The following is a 21,218-nucleotide window of genomic DNA, read 5'->3' on the forward strand; positions in this document are numbered from 1 at the left end:
TAGTCACTCATGTCTTTAAAAATATGATACATCGATCTCTGAAAAACTGAGGCTGCCGATGCCAAACCAAATGGCATCCGTTTGAATTGATATAATCCCTGAGGTGTAATAAATGCTGTGGGATGACGTGATTCCTCTGCTAACACTACCTGATGATACGCAGATCTCAAATCTAAGGTAGAAAAAACTACAGCTTCACCAATCATGCTCACTACTTCATTGATATTCGGCAGAGGATGACAATCTACTACTACATTAGCATTAAGTGCTCTCAAATCTATGCAAAGTCTCAGAGATTTATCAGGTTTGCGTGCCAAAACTACTGGCGAAACCCATTCTGACGATTCTATCTCCTCTATGACATCATTTTTTAACATATCTTTTAGAGTATCACTTAACTCTTCTCTAACATTGAGTGGTACAGGTCTAAGCTTTTGCACAACTGGTTCAGCTCGTTGTTTGAGCTTGATGACATGAGTGAACCCGCTTAGCTTACCTAACTTGTCTGAAAAAACTTCAGGAAACTCACACGAAAGTAACTTCCAAGCATTACTCTCTTCTACAAACATAACTCTTTTATTTAACTCATCTCTATCCTTTAACACCATGACTGGATCTTTGCTGCGTGGATTCAACGTAATGTTAAGTTTGAATTGATCGCGCCAACCCAGAACATTCACACCCTTTACTACAACATATAATTTGATGTACGCAGATTGATCCTTAAAATATATGGTGGAAGCAATATAACCAATGAAATCAATGTATGAACCATTGAAACCTTTTGCCATTACATCAGGAGGGCACAAATCACTCTTAGCAATCTTAGATTCATACATTTCATGAAAGTATTCTTCCGTTATGATGGTCCAAGGAGACCCAGAATCAGCCATTAGCTCTAGTTCAACACCCATAAATTTAACCACACACTTAGGAGAGTCCAACACATCCTCTTCAAGCAACCCTAAACTCACTAATGATGCAATCATTCCTCTTTCTTTAAGGGATTCATTAGACACGACATGCTCACATCTTGACAAATTTGATCCCAAATCAGTGTCATCTCTCACACAAGAGACTTCCCCTTTTTTAAAATAATTACTTTTGTCCCCAATTTTCTTTTTGTCTTCCCTACAGGACTTGGAAAAACGACCAACTCTACCACATTTGTTGCACTCTTTTCCCAAGGCAGGACAAAACTTGAAGGAAGCTACATGATTGTAACTCCCACATCTAAAACATACAATGCGGTTACGTGATATATTCCTATAGTTTTGAAAACCTTTTGTAACATTGTTCATAGCACATACTTCTTCACTTAGTTTATCATTCTTGCTACCCCTAGTGCTCGTTTCTTCAATAGTTTTCATCCATTTGCTAGATTGTTCAAAAGCCTTGGCAGTGGATATGCTTTCTAATAAAGTGGGATTACCTAATATCCACAATTGTTCCTGTGTTTTCTTACATTTAACATTGACAATTATCTGATCTCTGATCATTTCGTCTGTCATTGCACCAAAATTACATGAAACCACCAAAGCTCTCAAACCCGTTAAAAAATCATCAAAAGATTCATTTTCTTTCTGTGCCCTCGTATAAAACTTGTAACGATTCAGAGCAATACTGGTTGTGGGTTTGAAACGTGTTTCTACACGAAGCATTGCTTCATCAAATACACCAGAGTCACCAGGAACAGGTGGTAAATTTCTAAAAATAGCTTGCCCTTCGGATCCTAAACAATGAAGAAAAATATTCTTTTTTCTTTCATTTCCCATCCTTTCCCCATCAATAGCCTTTAAATAAGTTAAAAACTCCTCCTTCCATCTGTTCCAGGGGATGGGAGGATCACCCTTACATTGTAAAAATTTCGAAGGAGGGTCAAACTGCATGGTGAAAATGATAATAGTACAAATTAAATAGTGAACAAAATGAAGCAATATGATATTATTACAGTTGAAAGAAAATAAAATGCAAAGTAAATAAACACAAATTCAATCCTTGAGTACACGAGCTGTGTACATCAGCGCTGTAATGTCCTACACAGCAGTTGTAGATTATAGTGCAAAAGTCTAGCACTAGCTCGAAATTTCCAGCAATAATGCACGCGATGTGAAAATGTTGTCAAACAGATAGTTGTGAAGTTCGTCGTGCGGCGTGGCTTATTTGATCAATATATTCCAAAATGTGAAACAGTACCTTTATTTCACGAGCACACCCGAGTCACTACTTGGAAACCATGGTAACTGCACGCTCCAACACGGCGCATGGAGATTTGTTGCACGGGAAGACTCAGTCCTTCGCGTGTTGCCCGTTTAAAATTGTGAAACTTTCGCGCAAACACCCATAAATTTCGTAGTTTACGGTAAACACAGCGTCCTCAACCGTGCAGTCTCCAAGATGAAAAGCGTTACCAATAGAATATTGTACACCAGTGAGAGCAGGTGTAAATAGTATTCCAAGTAAAATAAAGTTTTAAATCCTTCAGTCCTTAAGTAGGATAGTCGATAGCAACGTCTTCTATGTAGGAATGAACCAAGCTCCAATCTTCAAAAGTTTATAAAATCCAAACTAGGTTAAGATCAGGTAAAAATCCAAAATCCTTTCAAAATCAGGTGTACCACACCTGTGCTGCTGTAGTAGTAGGTACTAGACACCCTCGTCGCCAATTTTGTAATAAAGAGGTTGAAAATCCAAGATAATTCCAAGTAAAATCCAAAGTTTATTGAACTGCATTACAGTACATCCACTCTCCAAGTTACCAGTCTTTTTTCTCCACCCCAATTCATTTCAGACCATAACAATTCTAAATGGAATCCATATCACAATGTGCATGAGCAGCTATGAAGAGACATTCTATTTAAAAGGGAAATATGTACAACATTGGAATTTGTATTAAAAGGGAAATATCTGTAAGCAAGAATACTACACTTACCTCTGTCCAAACTCCATTTAAAGCGGAGCAGGGAGCAGACGCGCGCCGCGGCACCCCTGACTCGAGGTAGACGCTGCTTTTGTTACAATTGCCAAATGATTTCTGCTCTTGGGGTATAAACTACCAGACTAATGTGCTAGGAACTGTATATTTTTTTAAACTCACCCTGTAAATGCTGATATTTTAATTTCGCCGTAACTTACAGCTTCCTGCCACCTGACCCCGGTCCGTCACGGCTTGTGCCGCTTGAACGGAGGGTCTGCTATTGGCATTTCAATACACTTCCGGTGGGATCACCGGAAGTTTAGCTTGCGGTCTAGCTTACCTCTGCTCAAACTCCATGCTATCACTGTTCTAAATTTTAGTCAACATGACCCTGCTCAGTTATTCCAGTAAACAACTAAGAGAGTTGAACACCTCCCGGAACAAACCTCCTGGAACCCTAGCTTTTGATTTAGCTAGCTGTCCTCAAATCTCTCTGGTTGTTTATCCTACTGACCAGATAGAAACTTCCCCTTTCCCTGGTTCCTGCCTCCCCAGCACAGATAATTTAGCTGAAACACTTAAAGCCATATATTTTATTGCTCGCTCAATCCCCAAGCACGCTTTGGAAATCTGGTCTTTACTTGACTCAGCAGCCCCAGATATTTGTTTTATTACTGAGACCTGGCTACATGAATATGCCACCCCCGATTTATACATCGCCTTTCCATCAGAATATAAATTAACCCGTCTTGATAGGAAAGAAACTAAAGGGGGGGGGCTACTGATTGCTGCTAAAAATAACGTGAGCGTGGTTAGTTTAGAAAACTTTGCCTCCAACTGTTTAGAAGTCATCATATTTCAGATTGAGGGAAAATCGAACAATATTTGGAAAGGATCCTTGATATATCGTCCCCCTGGCACCAAAGGAGACTTTGCCAATATTTTGCTTGAAATTATTGCACCACATGTCCTAGCCTCAGACAAATTCCTTCTAGTAGGAGATTTTAACTATCATGGAGACATACCATCTGATTTAGATACAGAAAAGCTAATGTCTAGCATGTATACTCTGGGACTTGATCAGAAAATCACTCGCCCTACACACCAAGCTGGCCACACACTGGATCTTCTTTTTACCAATTCTCCTGACCTGATAGCTGCCTCTCCTATTCCATTGCTCTGGACAGATCACTATTTAGTAAATGTCTCTTTTCCGATGGTCAAAATAAAAATAGCATCGGCAAATGAATCAACACTACAGAGACCTTTGAAAAAAATCACTCTACCACTCTTTCAAAAAAAATTTAATCTAACCTCTCACACTTCTTTTCTAAGCGCCAGTACTGCGGCAATACAATTCGATCTCGCTATAGAGACAGCACTGAACAAAATAGCTCCTTTGAGCAGAGTTAGGCTCAAAATCAGAGCTGCACCCTGGTTCACAGAGGAATTAAAAATCATAAAATTGAAATGTAGAACTGCAGAGAAGAAATGGCGGAGGAGTAGAGATCAGAAAGATCGGAAAATATATAAACTCTTACATTCTAGTTACATGCTTAACATAAAACTGACAAAAAGAACATTTCTTACGGAGCGAATAGACAGAGCCCAAAACTCCTCTAAGGAACTTTTTCAAATAATGAAGGAATTTACTACTCCTAATACCACATTAGAAATTCCGAACTCTCTGGAATGGACAAATGCACTGTCCCAATTTTTTGAAGATAAAATCGCTGCTATCCACCTCTCCTTTCCTTCTCATCCTGACTTAACTCAGCTTAATGCCTTGGGCAGATCTCCATATACGCAATATCCTCAAATCAATGAAAAAGTCTCTGGAGAGCGGCATCACCTCCCTGAGCACAAAGATGGACGCCCTCACTTACAGGATAGATAGAATGGCTGACAGGCTCGATAAACACGCAGAACGCCTGGATATGTCGGAGCGGCGATTAACTGAGGTGAAAGAGGCACATACTACATTGGACACAGACCACAAACAACTGGGTAGAGTGATCCTCGACTTGCAGGACAAAACGGAAGACCTGGGATTGCGCTCCCGGCAGTGCAACATGGAACAGTTTGTGGAGCGGCTGTTGTTGTCGCTGCTGGGTGAAGGCGTCTTCTCTGCGATGTTTGTGGTGGAGAGAGCGCACCGTTCCCTGGGGCCAAGACCACCGGTTGGCGCAACCCCCCCGCCCGCCCCCTCCCACGGCCGACTATTTAGAAACTGCTAAATTACAGTGATCTGGACACAGCATTGCGAGTAGCCAGGGAGAAGAAAATACTGAGGTACGAGGGCTCGGAGCTGTCGCTATTCCCGGACTTCACTGCACGAGTGCAAGAGGCCCGCAGGCACTTCGTCCCGCTAAAGAAGCAGCTCCATGACCTGGGAATCGACTATGCCATGCTGTACCCAGCGAAGCTCTGCGTCAATAGACAAGGTCGTTCTCACTTCTTCACGGATCCCAAGGCGTTGCAGCAGGCCCTCAAGAACTGGTCGAAGGATAGAAGGCAGAGCCCCGAGAAGCGGCTTCTGGACGAAGCAGCAGCAGGCCCGCTAGAGGAGCAGGACTGAAGCAGGATGGTGGCGGTCACCAGGAACGTAAGGGGGAGGTAGGGAGGGGGGTGGGAGCTGGGGTACGGCCTGCAGGCCCACAATGCGAAAAGTTAGTTCAGGTGGTTGGTCGATGCTGTAACACTGCAATTTGCCGGGACTGAGGGGCAGTGCTGTGGGACCACGTTAAATACAGGACTGAACTGGAACTATTCGAGAGGCAGGTACATGTGGGGGTTGAGGATACCAATATTGGAATAGGGTGGGGAGCAGAAGAACATGTGAGCAGACGTTTACTATGTTTTACGGATAGCGAGATTGGGTTAGCCAGCAATTGCTGCAACTCACCACATTAGTAATTCTGGTGAATTTACTTTACTCTATCAGAAGGATAAAACATCTGTTTTCCGCATCTGCACACCTGCATCAAGTCATTACTATTTTCAGGACATGAATTGAAAGATGGATTGCTCGAAACATTCAAAATTGTTAAGCATGGGCAAATTGAACTCTTAAAGCTATAACACATGCTCAATATGCTACCAAGAAGGGAGCAACACTGACGATTTGGAAAATATTCCATTAGCTGAAATTTGAAGAGAATCAACATGTGCATTGGTCCATCGGTATATAGGAACCCTATTCAACCAGAACTCTTGCCTAACGTGGACTGCATGAAGGGCCAGATTTGCGCCACGTCCATAGTGCGTGCTTGTTATGCGTTAGTTTGAGGCTCTGTGTCTGGCGTTTCTACCCCGCCTGTCGTAGAAAATTATGTACATTGGTCCTTTGGTATATGTCAGAAAAAGTTGGTTAGATAGCTCCAAAGGCATATGATTGGTTCATCTTCTGCTCCTTTCTGCCAGCCATCTCTTTCAGAGAGGGTGATGCTTTACAGTCCATACACACCATGAAAATCATAAATATGCATGCTGCAAACAGAAAACATTATTTGCCTGTAACTATACGTTTGCCACTTGTTTGATTTTGAATTCACTTGCTATCCTCTCCAGGGGCCGGAAAACTGCTTTACATAAGCTTGTATTATATTCATTTTTTTGAGCATGCAAACACCTATTCCAGTGGAGGAAGATCTCTGTCCCTGTTTATCGTGGGTTTGAGGGGGCATAACCATGAGTGATTCAACACACGTTAAAAACGAAAACTTAAGACTACTAAAGAAAAACATTTTGAAATATTTCAAACCCAATACTAAAGGGAAGGAGAAGGTGTGCAGCATATGAATCTACAGTCAAACAAGCTGCAAACTATTTTGCTAACTAGCAGTTTTCTTTTTTTCATTCCGCATTCTTTGTACCATTGTTTTGTGCGTTGTAAACTGCCATATGTATTGTCTGTGGCATCAATTTGCAAACACTCAGAACAGAATCCGCATTCTTTTCTGATCTATTCCAGAAACCTTGTTTTTTCAGTGTCAGTCCAAGGAATGATCAAATCATTATTTAGTGGCTGTAATAGGAATCTTTGACACTTTAAAAAAAATCTGTTTATTTTTTTAAAAGAGTTTAAACTACTCCTTTAATATAAGCCATTGCAGAATATTCTAAATTGTGCATGCACATCTGTTTTGGTAAGGGCTGTACATAGTATGCAGACATTTCTTTAGACTTTCAGGCTTACTATTACTTAAAAGTAACTTGAATACAAACTGAAAATGTAATTCTTACCCTGATTGACTGCTCCAGTAAGGTTAGACGAGGTATGTAGGTATGATACAACCTAAGTGACTTCTTTTCCTGTTGTTCAGACAGTGATTTCTTTCTTTTTTTATTTGCAGAGAGAGACCAGCAGCAATTCCTATAGAAATTAAAAGCATTGATGACACTTCCAATTTTGATGAATTTCCAGAATCTGATATTTTACAACCAGGTGAGCGCATGACGAGAAGTAAAGACAAAAATATTAGTTGTTTGGAAGCTAACTGATCTAAAATATGCGTGTTCCATTCATTAGATGCTGATAGACTGTTCAATGACCAAGGGCAAAATTAAGTTGAGGGCCATGCTCATTTAAATACTTGAATGCCCAGATAGCCCACGACAACAAGAACATCACTGAAGATAACATGGTAGACCGATTAACTACTTGAATTTTTTTTTTTTTTATCTCTGGACAAAATTACAGCTGAACCCGACAAAGGGTGGCCCTCACCAAAATGGTGATGTTACCCTGAATGCTTTAATATTTCACTAATTTTCCATTTATTATTCCAGCTGCCTATTTTAGGGATTGAGACTCTCTACTCATGACACAGATATAAAGCAAGAGCACACACATTTGTACCGAATACACATAAATGACCAACATCGAGAGAGTGCATGGGAGTCCCAAATTATCAATGTTATCATCTGCCAGCTCACCTTCAGTGAGCAGTGAAATAGTTAACTGAAATGCTGCGGAAACAGAATGTGCAGGGCAGCAGATCGGTAAATGTGGATCCTGAGTCTCATGTTGTTCCAAAACGAGAGGGGAATACAATTTCCTATGCTTGTATTTGCTGTAATACAATCCTGGGGAATGTATCTGCACAGGTGCAAGCAGCATGCAGTATACCCCCCCCCTCCCCCCCCAGTATACCTATCGGATCATTAATGTTAATGAGCATTAGTGGGAAACAGACCGTCCAGATGGAAGCAATATGACCTAGTCACAGTGCAAGTCCTGTACAAAACGTAGAAGGTGAAAACATTTTCAGACATACTAGCTTATTCTAAGCATATGGCAGTCCTGTTGGTGTATTGCATGAGAAATGAGGCTCTGCAATATAGAACCAGAGAAGATCTGTACATTACACAACATACTGACTATGGGAAACAGACAAAGGCAATTCTACAAATGTGTAGTGCTCTGCTTCATATCTCAGAAAAGGAAGCTAGACTCCATTGTTTGGACTCAGAGAGAATTCAGGTTTTACGTTGATCTCACCAAGAAACATTGTGTGGACAATCGGCTTTTTGGTGGGTTTGCAGGGGCAAAGAAAAGGAAAGGCGGTGGTGAAGCGGTTCATCTCTCAATCGAATGATGCTCTGCATCAAGATATGCTATTCATTGGCCAATAAGCAGCCTGCTGGCTCATTCCACCAGAGCTTAAGTATGTACCACTGCATTTGGCATGTAAAGTACTTGTCCATGATATTTATCAGGTAGCTTCGTAGGTGTTGGTGCCCACGTTCACGAAACAATATTGTCTCGACAGTTTGGTCTTTGAGATGGGCCCTTTGCCCACTCTGTCCTGCAAGACTTTCTGATGTGAGCCAGTTCCAACCCACCTAGCATTGTGCTGCTGTGGAATCTATTCACAAGGTGAGCAATTTGCGGTTAGATATAACCATCAGAAAAACACATCGCTTACCTTCGGTAATGCTTTTTCTGGTGGATACTATATATGTAAATGTAAATGTCATGGTACTTATAGAGCGCACTGTCACCAGACGGTCACCTTGCGGTGTCGCCTATGCGGTTTCCTGGCGCTGATACTCATACCGCTGTGGAACCCCTCCTAGCTTTCCCTGTGAAGTGTCCACTCCTGGGCACCCCCAAGGTGAAGCCAGGCATCCTTAGCGCTGTTGGGGCCGGTGTGGAGGCTAAGCAAGCTATTGCCCAGAGTTGCAGCGTGGGGCCCGTGATTAGAATAGGCACCGAGGCGAGAATTAACAGGTCCGAGGAAATTGAGCCCAAGGCCCCGCCGAGGCGGGAATCGAACCCTGGTCCCTGGCCAGAACTCTGCATCAAGGTCTGCCGCTCTAACCATTGAGCCACACTCCTCCACATAACCACAGATTTCTCACTGACTCGCCAATCTCCCAGTTCTGTAGGTGAACCGCTGCTGAACTCTGTGTATGAGCGTGTGGACTAGCCTAAGAAAGCAACTGAAATCAGTGGCACTTATTTGCTGCTCCACTCGTCAGTTAGGAGTGGAACAATGTCAGCGCAGAGGCCCAGGATACTACCTACCAACATGCAGGAATCCTGCTTTGAAGTTTCTGTATCTGGTCTGATGCCTATGGAATATTCACAATGTTAGTGTACCCACCAATGGGTGTGAAATGGTGTGAAGCCTGTTTTCTGGGGCATATTTAGGTGCTAAACATACCAGCAAGTGACTCGAGAACAGAAGTTCCCCTACACTTAACATCGGTAAGGGAAGAATCGGACCATTCCTCAAGGAATGAAACGACATCACCTCTGACAAGAGGATACTCATGCTCACCGAACACTAATACTCTAAAGTGCTGTTGAAGCCACCGCTCAAAATAAAGCCAAGAACACACGGCAAATTAGATCTACTACACCACAAATTAGCTGCATTAAAAGGCAATAGAAATAGGTCTAGAAAGAGGAAAGGGAAAAGAAGGGTACTCGGGTGACAACTCTACAGGAGGTTAACCCACATCTACGAAGAGGCGATTAGTTGGCAGCAATAGACCTCAGAGATGCTTACCTCCATGCATCAATGAATGACACATAAGATTTTCCTGAGATTCATCGTGGAAAAGATAAGAGTACCAATTCACTCTGTTACCTTTTGAGATAAAATCATCTCCCAAGGTGGTCACAAAATGTCTTGCTGCAGTAGCAGTAGGACAATCAAGGAGAAGAGAAATCCCTGTTTATCCTTACCTAAATGATTGGCTGGTAAAGGGAAAGTCGTTCAACCAGCTCTACAGGACATTATAAAGACAGTATTGGAGACGTTCTACGGGCTGGGGTTCTCAATAAACTAGGAAAAGGCATTCCCAACACTGTTAAGGGAAAAGACACTCCTAGGGGCCAGGCTGAATTCCAAAAAAGAGAAAGCATTCCCTGTCAAAGAAAATCCTAGTATAGACCGAGCAGGTTCACCTTTTTCCAGAAGGGGCATCCTTTGACATGGAGGATGGTGTGGAAGGTAATGGGCATGATAGTATCCTGCATACTACTCATACCAAATGCAAGGCTGCACAGGAGATCACTACAGGAGTGGCTACAGAGACATTGGTCACTAGGAGTTGGTGGTTATCACGAGTACAGTGGTGGAACAGGACATAGTGGTGGAACCTTAGGAACATCACAATAGGCAGTTATTTCAAACAACTGATTTACTTAATCACCATAATGACAGATGCATCTCACACAGGGAAATTGAATGCCAGGGGTCTTCGGAGCCCACAGAAGACATAAAAGACATAAATGTGTTGGACCTCAAGACGGTTTTCCTAACTTTTAAAGCCGTTAAGTCACCGATCAAGTGGAAGTTAGAACAGGCTCATACTGACAACACAACAACAATGTTCGACCTCAACAGATGGGTTAGGTGGGGAAATATCTCAAATGCTATCCAGACTAACACAGAACATATGGACAAGGGCCATAAAGAGACATATAACGATAGTAGTGATTCACCTATCAGGCCTGTATTATACATTGTCCTCTGAGGCACAACGGGCGTGTGTGGCTGCTTTGAGCACCCTAGGGGCACAGTGGATTACAGAAAGTGCCGCAGACGCTTGTGCGCCTTCGTCTGTAATACAGTTCGCGCTTGCGCACATGTTGCACCAGCTCTGTTATGAGAGGGAATTCTCCTTATTTGCATGGGAGTGTTGACCCATACAAATGAGGAAATCACTTTGTCTCTGCCCCACCATATTACCGACATGGGTGTAGAGGTAAAAGTGTGCCTCCTAAAGGCAGCCCTCTGGGGGTGGGGTTGGGGTGGGGTGGGATGAGGTGAGGGGGGAAGGAGGTCCCGACATCCCTGTACAGGCAGGTGCAGTCACTCACTGCATCCAGCTGCAAAGGGATTTCTAATCCCCCATTAAAAACACAGATCCGCTTTTAAGCAGCTTCTCTGTATTTCACTTGAATGTGCTGCCCCTATGGCAACGCAAGTTTGCAGCTGACCTGGGGGCAGTGCATTCCAGTGAAATATGGCATACTTTCCTTCTTCCTTTTGCAAGGTGTGCCATGGCGCAAACAAGAAAAGTACGTCCTATCCACAATATGGCCCCAGGAGTAAAAAACACAGAAGCTGCCCCCCACCCCTCCACCCCCAGAAAAGACCTGCTGGTGGCACATGCGGGCTCTGCAGTGGGACCTGAAGTTCCATTGGACACAGCATTGAGGGAATCTCACCGACCTGGTTCAGATTTCAGAGGGCACTGCGAGAGACCTGCAGTGGTGGCTAACAGACAGCGATTGGTTCAAGGGAAGACCCCTCTCCCTTCCTTACCCAGAACTCACAGTAGTGACAGATGTGTCCCTTCTGGGATATGGGTGGCCATCTGGGGGTGGTGGCGATCAGAGGACTTTGGTCTCCGGCGGAAGCCAAGCTTCATATCAGTTTGTTGGAGCTTTGGGCGATCCGACTGGCACTGAAAGCCTTTTTGCCGTCAGTAAAGGTAGCTTGTCGGTGCAGACCTATGCTTCCGTGCTGATATGTTGCTGAAGCTGTCCCTGTGATGTGGCCTTGTCGCTCAACTTGGGTCAAGAGTGTTCTTGTCCTTTCTCGGCTTCGAGGCACGCTTCAGGTTTAGACCTGAGCCCGAGGGATGTGGTGCACCATGGCGCGGTGGGGAGGTGTGTGTAAGATGGGCTTGGCAGATTGTGGGTCAACAGTACTCATGGTACGTGGAGTCACCTTGGTCCAGACACAGGAATCTGCAGCGGTGATGTAGGCCCCTCAACATGTACCAGAGCTTGTTTATCACCGTAGGACAAATTGGAGGGGACATAGTGGGTGCTGGCAATGACTAGCCCACCTCCTGTTGGTGCACCGGCCTTGATTTCTTCCTCGATGTCATGCGAGAACTCAGCCTCTGCTGTCAGCGCCATGGTATGTGCAAGTCGACTTTCCCTTCAGATCCGAAGTGTCTTTTTCTCTTTAAACAATGCGCAGGCTGTGCACTTGCCTTCTTTGTGCTCTGGGGATACGCACAGATTATACACCTCGCAAGTGTCTGAGTGTCCGTACTTGACCCTGCACCAAAGGCACCATCGGAAAAAGTCTTTCTTCGCCTCCATCACCCGAAGACATGAATTCTCAACTGGCATCGGTGTGTAGCTCGCTAGGTAGTCGCTTCCCGGTGTGCCCGTTGGATGAAGTTCACTAGTTCTCTGGTTTATTTTTCTTTACCATAAGCGGTGTAGATGTCGAAACTTCAAGAGCTTCAGAAAGTCCTGCATAACTGAGCAGGCACAATGCCTCTTTGCAATCTTGTTTGTCCAGGCAATAAGGCTTTGTGAACATATGTAGGGACGCCCGTGTAGCCTCGTGGAAAATGCCAACGGCAGGGACACAGTGTTCCAATACAATGGCAGCAGCTTTGGGCCTGGTAGAATGAGCATGCAATTCTTCCTTAGGCTGCTTCGTAGACAGTGTCTAGCAGATCTTAATGCAGAGCACAATCCTCTGGGAGATGGTTCCAAAAGCCTTGCCTTATTTTGTTACAGAGAAGAGCTGATTGCCCACCTGTTGTTCTTTGGCACGATCTATGTAAAAGCTCAGTGCTCCCTTTAGGTCGAAGTAATGGAGTCTGTTCTCCTCCTTAAAGGGGTTAGGCGGACCATAGAACACCAGAAAAACGATGCTCTGATCGAGGTAGAACAGCATCACAACCAAGGCAAGAAAGATGCTGGTATTCATTAAACCACATTGTCTAGAAAGAAGGTTGTGTACGGTGTAATGACACAAAGCTTGAATTTCCACAAGCTGTGCAAATGTTAAGGGGAAGAGGAACACTGTCCTGAGGGAGAGAAGCTTCAAGGGTCAGCTGTGAATCGATTCAAAGGGAGTGCATATCGAAACATAAGGACCAAGTTAAGGTCCCACTATAGTATAACAAAAGGAGAGGGAGGAAATAAATACTGTAAACCTGATCCAGCAACCAACCGACAACAAGGACAATTTACTTACCTTCGGTTATGGCTTATCTGGTAGAGACATGATCTAGCTGTAGATTCCTTACCTTTGAACTTCCAGGCGTCAGGGTGGATTGGGAAGATTATTCTTAGCAGTACACCTGTGCGCCGGTAGGTGGCGTAGGTCGGTTCTGCTTGACGTTGTTGTGTTTGATGTGACGTCTGTTTTGTTGAACAAGTTACTTACCTTTGGTAACGATTTATCTGTAAGAGACATACATTAGTTATAGATTCCTTACCTTAGAATTACCCCCATGTGTCAGACTGGATATGGAGAAATGTTTTCATTTCGCCGGGAGGTGGTGTCGGTCGACTCTGTGTTCGTCGCCGTCGCTGGTATGACTTTGCGGTGTCTACTTAGACACCGTCCCTGCATGCTGACGTCACTTCTGACACGACTTTCCGTGCCAAAAGTGCTGAGCCATGCAAGACACTGACCACTGGTGCACAAAACTAGGGGCCTGTAAGGGAGTCTCTATCCCTAGAAGTCAGTTGGCAGAATGAAGAGGATGGGTGAGGCGGTAAGGAATCTATAACTAATGTATGTCTCTTAGATACGTTATGTTATGTTATGTTAGTGGTATTTGTATTGCGCACGGCTGCTCCAGCGAAGGAGCGTCCCGGCGCACATTGTTACCGAAGGTAAATAACTTGTTCATCTGAAAGAGACCATTAGTTATAGATTCCTTAGAATAGATACCCCTGCAATACCAACCCCGGAGGTGGATTTGTGAACTAAGTTTACACCAGGAAGTCCTGGAGAACAGAAAGGCCGAAAAAAACTTCCCTCCGACTTGGCTCTCCAGGCAGTAATGCTTTGTAAACTTGTGCAGGGATGCCCAAGTGGCTGCCTGGCAGATGCAAACCAGCGGAACTCCACGTCCCAAAGCAGTAGTAGCTGCAGTCGCCCTGGAAGAGTGGGTGTGCAGTCCTACTGGAGGTTCCTTTTTAGCCAAAGAATAACAGATCTTAATGCATAGGACAACCTATCGAGAGATGGCACATTTGAGCACTGCCCGACCTTTCTTGACGCCCACATATCCCCCCGAAGAGTTGATCGTCCACCCGGAAGTCTTTATTGTGATCAAGGTAGAAAGACAGGGCACATTTTGGATCCAGATGATGGAATCTCTCCCCATCTTTGCAAGGGTGCGGAGACGGGAAGAAGGTGGGTAATGTGATGGTCTGACCTATGTGGAAAGAGGTAACCAATTTTGGCAAAAAAGAGGGCTTAGGATGGAGGACTACTTTGTCCGGACGGACAGCAAGAAAGGGAGGCCTGGAAGACAAGGCTTGAACCTTACTCACCCTGCGATCAGAGGTGATGGCAAGCAAGAAAGCAGTCTTCAAAGTAAAGAGGACAATTATGTAGTGGCTCAAAGGGAGCACACATAAGATAAGTGAGGACAAGATTCAAGTCCCACTGGGGCATTACGAAAGGAGAAGGAGGAAAGAGATGAGTAATGCCCTTCAGAAATCTATTAACATTCGGGGACTTGAAAAGAGAAGGCTTATCAGGAAGGCGAAGACTACTGTGAACTCTGGTTGGGGAAGGGAGAGGGATGTGCCGCTGATCCAATCCTCATTGTGAGCCATCACTGCAATGGCATTTCAAACCCCCTGCCCACCTCGCCCCCTTCCCCAAATCCCCCCCCACCCCCCACCCTCCGATCTGTCCGACATTGGAAGGATCCCCCTGATGCCGCACCCACTGGCACTTTAGGACCCACTGCGCAGCCTACATATGCCATCTGGCATGATCCGCCACAGCAGGATGCAGGAGGCCTTAAGGCCCAGCAGCCTCAGGGTCATTCTCACTGAAATCCGGGATAGAAACATCGGTATCATAGCCCGAATGTCCCGGACTCTCTGCTTGGGAGGAAAGACCCGAAACTGTGCCATGTCCAGAATCGCTCTTATGAAAAGGAGTTTCTGAGAGGGAATCGAGTGCGCCTCCGGCCGTTGATGGTGTTCCCCAGTGAATGCAGGAGGTCCGCTGTAGTCTGGATGTGGGAGACAGCCTGGGGCGAGCCCTCCTTCAACAGCCAGTCGTCGAGATAGGGGAAGACTGGAACCCCTGATCTGCGCAGATGAGCTGCGACCACAGCCATCACTTTCGTGAACACCCGAGGGTTGCTGGTAAGGTCTAACAGAAGCACAGTGAACTGAAAATGCTTGTGGCCTACTGTGAACCGTAGGGAACGCCGGTGGGCAGGCAAGACAGGGATGTGAAAGTAAGCGTCCTGCAAGTCCAATGCTACCATCCAGTCTCCAGGGCAGACCAGACCTGAGCCAAAGTTAACATCTTGAACTACTCCTTCCAGAGGAAGTGATTGATGTCCCTGAGGTCTAAGACAGGATGCAGGCCTTTGTCCTTCTTGGGTACCAGGAAGTAGTGAGAGTAGCAACCACAACCTACTTCTGGCACAGGGACGCGTTCAAGAGCTCCCTTGGCCAGGAGAGCCATAACTTCCTGGAGGAGAAGGGCCAGATGATCCTCCGACATGTGATCGAGTGTTTGTGGCCTGGAGGTAGGGGTAGTCTTGAAGGGGAGGGAGTAGCTCCTTCGGACTATCTGCAAAACCCATCTGCCCAACGTGATGTTATGCCAGTGGGGGAGGTGATGGCGGATCCTGCCGGCAATTGATGGCCCTGAAAAGTTGGACTAGGAAGGCTTGGAGGCTGCTGCAGGGGGGGCATTGGAGGACTGGGCCCGCCTCTAGTCCCCCAGACCCATGACGTTGGGTCCCACGTCCACGGCCGCGCAGAGGCTGGGTAGCTTGCTTAGGCCTGTGGTCCTGGGTGGAGCGTGGTGGTGCACCCCTTCCATAGCCACAAAAGGGGCGTACGGCAGACTGCATGGGACGAGAGGTGGCAGCGAAGCCCAAGGATCTTGCCGTAGCCCTAGAATCCTTGAAACGCTCAAGCGCGTTATCCGCCTTGTCGCCAAATAGGCAACGGCCATCAAAGGGCATGTCCAAAAGGGTTGATCGAACATCTCCATAGAAGCTAGTGGACCTCAGCCAGGCATAGCGCCTCAGGGCTACTAACGTTAAAATCGTTCTACCCAGACACACCAGATGGTGAACGTTGCTATCTTTTCCCTCTGCAACAATACTGGTACAAAAACAGACACCCTCTCCACGTGAAGAAGAGGGGGCTATCCCAGACACAGATTCACAAGGGACACAAGACACCCACCACACCACAAACCCGTGGGATGACTACAACGTGATTCTCCCTGACCCAGATATGGAACTACCAGTTTCATCAGAGCTATCACCTCCGGATGACACCCCCTCCTATCACAGTGTCAATCAGAGAGCGGTGGAGTGCCATGAGTCCCAATGCGCACCTCAAATGGATTTCTTAGTTGCGACACTATTGCACACTGAGTGCACTGTATATAATACTTGCGTATGATAGGATCTGTACTGAATGTATCAAAAGACATCTTCAAAGACCCAGTAAAATCCAGGGTCTCATCACCTCGCATTGAAAGGAAATATAGACAGTCAAGAACTGACCCTATATACAAGTTGGCTTTATTTCGATATAATACATATCTTAAAAAGCAGTGAATACAATTGTTTATTTATTTATTTATTTATTCAAAGTTTAATAAAGCAATAAAAGGAGCCAATACATAGAAAAATAATCGTACATTTCATACTACTAGTGGCGCCAATAAATTAGATAAGAACAGTTTAAAAATGCAAATTAAACAAGATACAAAAGCCTAGTTGATCTAATACGCCAGGCCCAGCCTAAAAACTTTGCTAAGCTACATGCAAACAGGGGCCGTGGGTCGATTTTCAAAATTCGCAGGGCCTCCTTATAATGTCTGGTCCCAAGTTCTCTACACAGTGGCTTTAACCATCTGCAGCGGGGAGCTACATAGGCCGCACATTCAAACAACAAATGAGGGACTGACTCTATCCTATTCTCACAGAAGACCCTATATACATCAGGGGTCACCTAAACGGTGACTTGCCCACACTATTCCCCCCCCCCTATTTCCGAATCCACAGCATCTAGATGTACTGAAGAAAGAAGTAAAGGCATTGTTTCTAAAAGGGGCCATCAAACCTGTCTCAAGGAAACATCTTAACAAGAGAGTCTAAACCCTTTATTTCCTCATACCAAAAAAGGATGGCTCACTACGACCCATTCTGCACCCCCGCCACCTCAATCGATACATAGTGTCATAAACAAACAAAATAAAAAATGCTTTTCCTAATGAAGCAGGGTCCTAACTATAACTACCTACCGGTGACCGCCAGTAGCTTAAATATATATATATATTTTTTGTTGTTACCCTTAGTGATGCATAATAAGGATTTCAGTCACTACATGAATAGTACACTTACCATAGGTACAACTTCTACAAGAGGTTCAGGGCAGGTTCCTCAACATAGAGCAGCAGCCGTATTCTTTAATTGGAAATAAGAATACCTTCATACTCTATTACTGCTTAGCATGAAGCCTTTGTTCTGAAATTGTAGTCTTTGAGAATCCTGTACCGATTTGCTTTCTGCAAAGTATTGAAGCAGCTGCACACAGACCTCTAGTTTAGGTCGTTATAGTCTAAGCAGATTATTTCAGTTACATGGTTGACTGTATTGCTGATCCTGAGTATTGGTAGATCATTGGGTAATTTGGAATTTGGCCCAGATTCTTCTTTGTCTAGCCCTGTTGGTAAGTGGAAATTTACTTTGATGAAGAATCTCATTCTTTTGGGAGCTGAGAAATTGTATTGCCATTTTGGCGAAGTCTGTCAATTCAAACAGACATACTACAATCTTTTTATCAGCTGTTCTATTTAATGTGATTTTCACAAAGAATGTGTTCTTGCAAATTCATGTTTCATTGAGTTTCATGCTGGGAGGAGATATCCTTCGCTGTCCTTTCCAAGGTTGCATACGCCAAAGAAAAATTGTTTATTCTGAATGTGAAAACGTTTGCGTCCACTGAACTAGAGTTCATTTGTGGTCTTTATCTGCAATGATGAAGTACATGCTGTTTTGCTAATGTTTTACAAAGTACATGGTCCACCAGTCCATGGAACGATTACACTTGCTGTACAAGATTTAGGGTTGCTGCTTCTTGCTGCATTTGAGCATTCCAGAAGTCTACTTATTTCTATGGCATTTATTGTAACAATATGTCTACCCCACACTAGGCTAATAGTGATGTCTTAATAGTAGCTTGTGAGCTAATAACCTATCCCATTTTTAGTGCTATTTCAGTTTCTAAAGTAGAAGGTCCATGATCTAGCATAGATAATAGTTTCTCAGATGTATTGTTGTAGCAATACCATTAATCTGCTTACTTTTGTGCCAGCCTTTCCCTTCTCTCCCTCATGGCATAGTGCACAGACTGCTTCAATGCCTTCTTTTCATCCCAGCTTCCTCCAGTCACATTCTGTGCATGATAACCATTTAGTGTAATTCCCCTTGTATAGATCTTAGCTGCTATGTGGGCTCAGTGTCAATTTTATAATGATCGCATTTATGCCACCTTGCCTTGCAAACTTACAATTGTCACTTTCAGGTAACACGTTTTGACTCAATTTTGTGTTTGTATGGTAACTGTCTCTGATAAATTTAAGTCTAGCTTTTGAATTTACTTAAATGCTTCTTTCATAATGTCTTCCTATTTTCTTTTCTTTGTCTTTTTAGTGCCAAACATTACAGAACCAGACTACAAATCCAAAGACTGGGTTTTTCTCAATTACACATATAAAAGGTTTGAAGGGCTTACACAGAGGGGCTCAATCCCATCCTATATGAAAGCTGGAAAATTGTGAGTGTGCCACAATATGGACAATTCAAACCCAGGAACATCTATAAAGACTCAGGTAGCCATGTCACCAAGCGTCTGTGGCGGCAGCTTTGAATTCAAATAGACACTGTGTGGTGTGCACACCGATGCAGAAGAAGAAATTCTACAGGATTGGAATTTCTTTGTCTACTACAGGAATTAGTTGGCAGAGCCAGCTGGCTTTTATAAAAAGAATATTTTTTTGTTAACTTTATTAAGCAAAGGTACTGGAATAAATGCGTACATATCACAAGCCCCCTTTTTAATTGCACTGCCGTCTGTGTGTATGAAGGGTCATTGTGTTTTGGTGTACTGTGGCATTCTTGGTACTGTCACTTGAAGAAATCAAGAAGAAGCCCATTTGTTCTCATGAGAGAGCTGTAAACTGTGGATCAGTCATTTGTAGATTACTGAAGGGGTGATTGTGTAATTTGTAAACCTGGCAATTTAAAATGTGAGGTATAGGTCAACTGCAGTAACCAAGTTACTAAAAAGGTGCACCAACGAGCATTTCTAAAGCAAAAGCTTCCAATGTGTTTTGTCCCTAAACATTTTTTTCAGCTCTAGTTTATTGTACTTCTCGTCAAGCATCTATGTTGTGAACAGTCAGATGTGCCATCACAAACTTTACAACAACTGAGCAAATTCTGGTGTGTAAAGTGGTGTTGTGCTCTGCATATTATTGTTTGGCAATGAATCTGGTTGGACTGCTTAGGCAAATGTATGTATTGTTGGTAAACTGTAAAGTGGGCCCTACAACACTGAATTGAAAATCCAGAGCTATTTTGCATTTGGTGGCCATCTTGTGCTTTTAAATTTGAATGACCTGATTGGCAGTTATAATTCCTAGTGAAAATAAACGGACGTCAAAACTGCTCAGAACAAATACAACTATTTATTGTTGCTTGAAGAGCGATGGAAACCTATATCTTTTATTCTTTTTACCAATGATTTTACCACCAATATGTGACTTTGTCTAATTCTAGTCATTGTTCTGCTGGCAATTAATAAGCACTTATTGCAATTAGAAGTGTGAGGAATATGGCACTGTAACACCAATAGGATTTACATCGGAAGGAAATGTACTGGTGCAGAGAAACAATGTAAGGAGTCCAATTTAATGGCTGAATTGGTATGTTATCAGAGCACATATCCCTGCTTCATGATGTAAACATAAGTTCTTCCAAATAGTGTAAAATTTGCCAGCTTTTTTTTCTTTTTCTTTTTTCTTTAATGAATTGGCTGGAAATTTTGGGGCTTAATGGGGGTGTGTACCCAAATTATTTAGTTATGTTTACGTTTAACCCCACAAGATTTATTCAAAGTAAATAGATCATATTATTTGATATGTTTCACTGGATTAGTGTACACTGCATGTGCTTTCGCCAGCACTTTGGAGTCCAACTGGTATGTAGTCATTTCAGAATCTTTCCCTTTTCGTCAGTGCTCAGTGAGTAGATGATTCTCTTTCCACCAGTCAATGAGGTTAACTTTGTCTACTAAGTAAATAAGGGTAACTGGCTTAAAAGCACTGTTTTTGCTCACAGTAACTTATTACATTGACTCTAACGCGATGAATTGTACACACAGTGCAGTTTTAGTTTTCGTATCTAAAAAGGTAGAGTTAGAAAATAATTTACACATGCATCAACAATCAATTTCTTAGTCAAATATGTCCTTTTAAACATTCGTTATGATCCTTTTTTATCTTGTTGCATATTCAGGCAATACAAATCAGACTCACTATATCCCATGAGAAGGGGAACACCCAAAGCAACATTCCATTTTGGCTTGGGTTCTGATTAAATCACCCAATTTCAACCTTAAATAGTTCAGACAACCCCCTCTGATCTTGAACAGTTATCAAAAATATTGAGACATATTTTTATATCCTGCATTCGAATACAGATATCGGTCTATTTTGTCTTTTTGTCTTTATCTTTGAATATGTTCTTACAATAATACCTTACGAGAAGGTTTTAACGCTTACTCACTTTTGCTATT

The 21,218-nt window shown here is 43.6% G+C and overlaps 1 protein-coding gene across 2 annotated transcripts in view; it reads left to right on the forward strand.

Annotated features, from left to right (window-relative positions):
* Positions 1–20,088, forward strand: part of STK38L (serine/threonine kinase 38 like) — a 456,714-nt gene extending 436,626 nt beyond the window's left edge. For both annotated transcript variants that reach the window (XM_078674124.1, XM_078674123.1), the window contains exons 13-14: positions 7,273–7,364; positions 19,073–20,088. In XM_078674124.1, the coding sequence (XP_078530250.1) occupies positions 7,273–7,364; positions 19,073–19,200 (220 nt within the window). In that variant the 3' untranslated portion in view covers positions 19,201–20,088. The remainder of the gene's footprint in view (positions 1–7,272; positions 7,365–19,072) is intronic.
* The last annotated feature ends 1,130 nt before the right edge of the window (positions 20,089–21,218 follow it).

This window comes from Lissotriton helveticus, chromosome 1_1, assembly GCF_964261635.1.
Source record: "Lissotriton helveticus chromosome 1_1, aLisHel1.1, whole genome shotgun sequence".
In the NCBI taxonomy this organism is placed as follows: domain Eukaryota; kingdom Metazoa; phylum Chordata; class Amphibia; order Caudata; family Salamandridae; genus Lissotriton; species Lissotriton helveticus.